Here is a 7,083-nt window from a genome sequence, read left to right as displayed (position 1 = left end):
CTGTGGAACCAGCTTCCAGTTTGGATTCGGGAGACAGACACTATCTCTACTTTTAAGATTAGGCTTAAAACTTTCCTTTTTGCTAAAGCACATAGTTAGGGCTGGACCAGGTGACCCTGAATCCTCCCTTAGTTGTGCTGCAATAGAGGGACAATATGGTGCTATGAGGTCTTTAAGATAAGATGGGGCCTGATGAGTCAAGACCTTGTATGTAAGGAGAAGGATTTCAAATTGGATTCTGGATTTAACAGAGCCAGTGAAGAGAAGCTCATATAGGATAAATATGGTTTCTGTTTCTAGTGCCTATTGGCACTGTTGCTACAGCATTCTTGATCAACTGAAGGCTCTTTAGGGAGGTTTTAGACTTGATAATAACAAATTACAATTGTCCAGCCTAGAAGTGATAAATGTCCATTTTTTCAGCAACACTCTGAGACGGGATGTTTCTAATTGTATGGCCTATAGTGTAACATCAGTTTTATCTAAATTTAGAAGCAGTAAACTAGTGGTCATCCCAGCTTTTATGTCTTTATGACATTCCAGCAGTTTAACTAATTGTTGCTGTTCATCAGGCTTCAAGGATAAATAAAGTGAAGATTAAACTGCATTACAGTGAAAGTGTATGCAATGCATTCTAATAAGGAAAGCAAGGAAATGTAATTAGAATTGGTCCATATGTAACCTTACTGTGCAAAGAAGATTCCACGTTTACATTTAAAAATCGGGATCTATTAGATAGATATGATTACAATCACTTCAGTGCAGTTCCTTTAATACCTACAGCACTGACTAATCTCTGTAGTAAAATATTATATTCAAGAGTTACAAATATTGCACTGAGTTCTAGCAGGATAAGCAAAGGACTAGTCTAGTGTCAGAGGCCATAAGAAGATCATTTGTAACCTAATACGGTTTATGTACTATGACGAATTCTGACTGAACTGCTCAAATTATGCAATATATATATTTATAAGTGCGAGTAGTTTTGAACATGTAGAATGACATGGCATTGTAGAATACGGAGTAATGCTTCTGGACTCTAGGCGGCAGCATCACAATTGGGGTCAACTGGTCTACGGGAAACGGAAATGAAGAAGAAGGGTGAGAAGGCGGAGAGAGGAACCATTTTTATCGTCGCTGTAGCTTTGATAAAGTCGCGGGGTAATGCAGTTAGTTGTGTGTATGCATGCATGCCAAAATTTAAGCTGTAATTTTTTATATTTGCTTTTAAAGTAGCTTGTTGGTAGACGTGAAGCAGAATCTTTTGTTAGGAGCGAAATACTTATTAGCTAACGGGCTAAAGAAGCAGCTGAAATCGGTAGCATTTTTATCGCCATTTTGCGCATTCAGTAGCTCCCTACTTTTGGCAGCAGAAAGGTAATTCCAAAGTAATGTGTGGCTGTTTATTTCAGGATACAGCGTTCCTTTTTGTTTCAGGGTTGATGCTCATTTTTAAGTTAAATGTATGGTCTTTCTTTCCTTTTAGGTAGCAGACTTCGGAGCATGGCGGAGGCCGACCGACCAGGGAAGCTCTTCATCGGCGGACTGAATACGGAGACCACCGAAAAGGCCTTGGAGCAGTACTTCAGCAAATATGGCAGGATTGTGGAAGGTGGGAATGGAACCCCTTTTGGCCATATCATGTTCAGTGCATATCCTGGATAAAGTACTTCTAAAATTGCTCAGTGTTTGCTGTTTGGCGCCTTTATTCTGGCAAATGGGTGGTAGCGAAATAATGGAACAAATTTTTGTTCATCTGTGTGTATATTTAAATTTACTGTTACAGCGTAGGGAAATCTGAATAACCCCTTTTTAATACACTAACTTTGCAGTTTTACCATCTTCTACGTTATCCACATAGTTTGTGACATTTTTTCCACTTCATTTAAAAGAAAGCCTGTTCTTCCAAACTCTAATGTATAATACTGTATTTACTGTAAATGGCCGTATAGTCTTGCTGAGGGAAATAAAAAAACCTATGAACCATGAAAGGGACACAAAGAAACCGAAATGAGTCACTTTCGATTATGGGGTGTCATAGAAGTGTGCCCTTATCTAATTTAAACTGTTAAAATGAGTCACTTTTGTATTTAACTTGGCTAATTGAAAAACACAAGCTCACTTCTGATCATCGATTCCTTTATTTCAGTTCTTTTGATGAAGGATCGTGAAACAAACAAATCAAGAGGCTTTGCATTTGTAACTTTTGAAAGTCCTGCTGATGCAAAGGATGCAGCACGCGAAATGAATGGAAAGGTAAGTGATGACTCGAATTGGCTGTAATAAAAATAAAAAAGAATCAGCTAAAAAACATGATTTATACTTGTAACTCTTCTACCAGTCTCTTGATGGCAAGCCTATCAAGGTTGAGCAAGCTACAAAACCTCAGTTTGAGAGTGCTGGCAGGCGCGGACCTCCACCCATGCACTCTCGCAGTCGCGGGCCACCCAGAGGTCCACGTGGTTCAAGGGGAGGTCCTGGTGGAATGAGAGGCCCCCCATCAAGAGGTAATTTATTTAGTTATTTTTTTGGGTCTGCTCAGTTTGTAAATGGAAAGAATCTGTGTAATGATATAATAATCTCTGGATGGATTTTTGTTGCAGCTTTTGAATGTAGTATATTAATATGTGCATTTCTTGTTTGTTTAAAAGACTACTATGATTCAGGAAGTGTAGAACCCTTCTTTAAAGGGATGTCATCCAGAGGCCCCCCTCCAATGAAACGAGGGCCCCCTATTCGAAATGGAGGTCCCCCACCCAAGAGGTCTGCCCCATCTGGTCCCATGAGCAGACGTAAGTGCTTGTACTCTGCAATATTTAAATGCAGGAAGTGATGTGGAAGAAATTACCAAAAAAAAAAGTTAATTGTACAGATTTTAGTCTCTAGATTTAATTTAGTATCTAGTTTCTGTTTCTCTTGCAAATAACTAGATGGGATACTTCTGTCTCATGTTAATTTTGTAATTAATCTTCTCAGTTTCTCATTATGTGTTCCAGCTCCCATGTCAAGGGACAGAGATCCCTATGGTCCACCTCCACCTCGCAGAGACTCGATGATGTCCAGAAGGGATGATTATCCATCACCCAGAGATGACCATTACAACTCAAAAGACAGGTTGGTATTTTCGTAATACACACTAGTGTGACCATACATGGCAAACCTCAAGATTGATATAGTGTAACATGCTGATAGTTGCTGTTACTTAGAGCTATTGTGGTCATCTTTTATATTTGAATTTTCTGTTTAAAAAGTCCACGTATTTAACACAAATGTATGCTCAGGAAACAGTATTGAGGTGTATTGTAATGTTTCACAGCTACTCCAGTCGGGATTACTCCAGAGATTCTAGGGACTATGGGCCACCTTCCAGAGATTATTCCTATAGAGAATATTCTAATTCCACTTCCCGCGATGACTACGGCTCAATGTCAAGAGGATACAGGTATGAGCCTGGATTGATACAAAAAGTAAAAACCTGAGGTCAGATCTTCCTTGGTTGTTAAGTGACAATTGCTTTTTGCAGTGACCGTGATGGTTATGGAGGAGGCAGGGAACCAAGAAGCTATATGGACCGTCCTAGTGGTGGCTCCTACCGAGACTCATATGATGGTTACGGTAAGACATAACTCCATGAGTGAAATGACAATGTGTAATCGCTGTGGCACAAAGAAGAAGTGCGCAAATATTCAACCAAACCTGCCTTGTCCTATCACAAGATACTGCAGTTTTTTTTTTTTTTTTTGCATCCTCAGAGGAAACCACATGGTAATTTATTTTTTTTCTTTCCCTGACCTACAATCCAAGTTGTATATTTTCATACTACTAGCAATATTTTACCATTGGCATCTCCACTGAAAAACAAAAGTGTCTACATACCAAAGTCTGCATTACCCCTGCATTCATCAGGAGAATATGAGTTTGGCAATATCATGTGTATGTGATGCACCTCAAAGTTTTTGCAACCATAAGGAACCTCAAAAATCCTTGGAAACATCCGTTGCCCGTTATGTGTTGTCCAGCAAAGTACTCCCTCAAGGAGTAATCTTCAAAAACCATCAAGACAACTGAAAACCTCACCCTAACCTACACTTGGATCTCTAAATGGAAAAATGGCTACTCAAATCAAAGGCATGCTGAAATGGGTACCACTACCTATTTGTTCTGTGCTTGGATATATTACTGCGCATATCAACAAAATATCCATGTTAAGTATTAAAAGGGTGGAACATTTTAAATATGCCATCCATTAAATTTTATTTATTTTTGTCACAGAATGAATTCTATTGGCAAAAAAAAATAGCACTTGACCGTGCAAAGAAAAATGTATAAATTGAACTTTGCCAATTACCTGAACCATTGACCCTGCAGGTAACTCTCGCAGCGCCCCACCTTCAAGGGGCCCCCCACCATCCTATGGTGGGAGCAGTGGAAGCAGTCGTTATGATGACTATGGCAGCAGTTCCCGGGATGGCTATGGCAGTCGTGACAGTTACCCCAACAGTCGGAGTGACCCATATCCACCTAGCCGTGGTGAGCGAATGGGCAGACAGGATAGGGGCCCAGCTCCCCCTGCCGAGAGAGGCTACCCTCCTCGTGACTCGTACAACAGCTCAAGTCGTGGAGGGCCACGTGGTGGCCGTGGTGGCAGTCGAGTCGATAGAGGAATGGCTCGCAGCAGATACTGAACTGGACTTGGAAATGTCATTAAACCAAACGTTAGTCTCCATGCACACTTAAAACGTATTTTGGAGGAAGGACAAACTAGCCATGTCTAAATTTGTGGAATCTGAAGCTTAGTTTTGAACTGTGTCTTGACTTTCCCAATTTTTTTTTTTCTTTTATGTGTAAAAGTTTTTTTCTCTCTTGCTTATGTCAGTACAGTTACCAAGTGAGTGTTAGTTTTTTGTACTTTCAGTGCTGTTGAAATCTGCAATGCCCTATAAGTATGGCTTTCCTAATCTAATAAAGGTTTTAGTTGTACCATAACTTTTTCTCGATTTTTCAACAACAGACCGTAACAAATGTTACGTAACAACATGATCTCCTTAAAAAGGTCCTCTGTAAAACTTAGGTGAGTCTGCTAAATATTGGAGTGAGATGCGTTCATTCTTGCCACAAATGTACTTCCAACTGGACGCTACTGTTTTCACGGTTAGGCAAATGTTACTGTCAAAATGTTCCAATGTAGTTCCTTGGAAATGGATTCATCACCCTAGAGCCATTTGATGGCATGCAACGACCAAATGCAACTCGACTGATAGTCAACAGCTGGTAAGCAAAGCAAAACTCTTTGTTTCTCATCTGTAAATGAGTTTCTCATTGTCCTGTATTGCACTCTCCAGTCAAAGGGCGATATTCAAGGAAACTTGGCTTCAAGGGACAAAAGGAAAAAAGGAAGTCGACTGAAATGAACCTTTTCGTTGTAGTCCATTTTCGTCACTCAAAATTGTCAAAAGTGCAGCAACATGCCAAGAAGTTTCTTCCCTTTTCACCCGTGAATGCTTTTAACACCCATTTTACCAACTGAGCCCCAAGGCTCCTTTTTGCCCAACCAGTCATCCGACATCAGTAAAATGATTGGCAACCGTGCATTTTTACATCATGGGGTAATATTTAGCATTTTTTTTTTCCCTCTATAAACACCTCAAAGCAATCTTTAATTTAAAGACTTGGTATCAAAATCATTTCCTTGAGCATGCCAATTCAAACAATGGAGACCGTTGGAAGAGCACCATCATCCTAACTGCCAAACCGGAAAACAATGAAACGAATGTACAGTTGGACCAAGGACAACAATATAATTTTCAATTACCTCATAATACATAATTAAGAAAAAAGCCCCATACTAATATGATGTTCTCATTGCAGGATGAACATTGCTTCAAGGCAATTGCCCTTTCAACATATCTGAATGTCTTCAAGTCCTGGACTAGTTGAGCTACAGTGCATCCGCATAACCATGTCTAACAGACTAGTAAGTCTTTATCTACCTGTACACAATTAAGATGGGGTGGACAACTTTTACTGCTGAGACATTTTACAGCAATTTTGCCCCAAATGATGAACACAATGTGTTTTAAAATCCATGTGAGCCTGTCAGCATCACTAATGATGTAAAGTAAAATCTTCAGTAATTGACTTACAGTGGGCATTATGATTATTTTAATACCTTTTTGTATTTTCTGCATGTTAGGTATGTTTGTTTTCTTTTACTTGCATTATTTTCTGTAACTTATTAATGTAAAATGGGAATTTAGAGAATCCTAGAAAGTAGAGTTATGCAGGGCACTTTGATACCAACCTGTGTTTTTGAAAATGGTTTGATATGCCAAAAGAATTTAGTTTGTTTTTAAGATGCTAGGAGGAAAATAATTTGAGATATCAAATATACTTAGTTCTGTACAAAACATTTGAACCTTTTTTTTTATGCGGTGCTATGAGGAAGTTCCTGTTTGGCCCACTAAATGCAACAAACAAAACTAAGTTGGTTGAGTCCTGTTGTGACTCTGTACTATTTTCTTTTTAGATTACTTCCTGAAAGTCCTGTTATGGCTGCTGTGTATATTATTGTGTGTGTGTGTGTGTGTATAATTTGTAAAAAATAATCTGAAATTATGCAAAAAACTCCCAAGTTTTTTGGACAAATGATATTGTTGTTAAATTTAACTTTTTATTTCTTTTGCTGTCTTTCAGATGCTGGCACAGCTTTCTGTTCAGAGGTCGGGCCGAATCTTCGTATTGAGCAACGCATTGAAAGTGGGAGAAATGTACAGCCATCAAATGAACTTTGTACTGTTTTCAATAAAAGCTTTGAAGAGGTTTTCCGTTTGCTGTTTTGTTGTCCTGAAATTTAAGATTTTGGCCATGACATGATTAAACTTTTTTTTTTTTTTTAGCCAAGACACTCATTATCTGCAAATATCACATTTCCCCCCATATAAGGCTTCCTGTGGCAGATGACCCATTTTCCATATTTGAAAAAAATTTGACCCAATTATGTTGAAGTTATTACTCTTTATTATATTAGACTTAAATAGTTGCCTCTTCTGAGTTATCAGTATGCAATTTGCATATATCGGTTTT

General features: G+C 38.8%; 1 protein-coding gene across 3 annotated transcripts; it reads left to right on the top strand.

Annotated features, from left to right (window-relative positions):
* Positions 1-1,085: 1,085 nt before the first annotated feature.
* Positions 1,086-6,819, top strand: rbmx (RNA binding motif protein X-linked). Of its 3 annotated transcripts, XR_001290168.1 has the most exons (10): positions 1,087-1,161; positions 1,487-1,612; positions 2,150-2,256; positions 2,342-2,507; positions 2,652-2,792; positions 2,997-3,114; positions 3,317-3,442; positions 3,524-3,615; positions 5,869-5,974; positions 6,694-6,819. XR_001290168.1 is itself a non-coding variant. In XM_013907819.1 (9 exons), exons 1-9 carry the CDS (start codon positions 1,089-1,091, stop codon positions 4,683-4,685), a joined length of 1,266 nt encoding a protein of 421 aa, XP_013763273.1. In that variant the 5' UTR covers positions 1,086-1,088; the 3' UTR covers positions 4,686-4,986. The 3 variants fall into 3 exon arrangements, 2 of the variants coding, with proteins under 2 accessions (XP_013763273.1, XP_013763279.1); XM_013907819.1 differs by lacking the exons at positions 5,869-5,974; positions 6,694-6,819 and adding an exon at positions 4,369-4,986 and having other exon boundaries at positions 1,086-1,161; XM_013907825.1 differs by lacking the exons at positions 5,869-5,974; positions 6,694-6,819 and adding an exon at positions 4,369-4,986 and having other exon boundaries at positions 1,096-1,377.
* The last annotated feature ends 264 nt before the right edge of the window (positions 6,820-7,083 follow it).

Source organism: Pundamilia nyererei, unplaced genomic scaffold, assembly GCF_000239375.1.
Source record: "Pundamilia nyererei isolate P.nyererei 1_Seehausen unplaced genomic scaffold, PunNye1.0 scaffold00008, whole genome shotgun sequence".
NCBI classification, from domain to species: domain Eukaryota; kingdom Metazoa; phylum Chordata; class Actinopteri; order Cichliformes; family Cichlidae; genus Pundamilia; species Pundamilia nyererei.
The sequence above is the reverse complement of the archived record's forward strand: the minus strand, read 5'-3'. Positions and strand labels throughout refer to the sequence as shown.

Excerpts from the sequence above, each read along its gene's own strand:
- rbmx (XM_013907819.1), top strand. The coding sequence starts at position 1,089 with ATGAAGAAGAAGGGTGAGAAGGCGGAGAGAGGAACCATTTTTATCGTC. Across the intron at positions 2,793-2,996 it reads ATCTGGTCCCATGAGCAGAC|CTCCCATGTCAAGGGACAGA; the intron begins GTAAGTGCTTGT and ends TATGTGTTCCAG. Across the intron at positions 3,616-4,368 it reads AGACTCATATGATGGTTACG|GTAACTCTCGCAGCGCCCCA; the intron begins GTAAGACATAAC and ends TTGACCCTGCAG.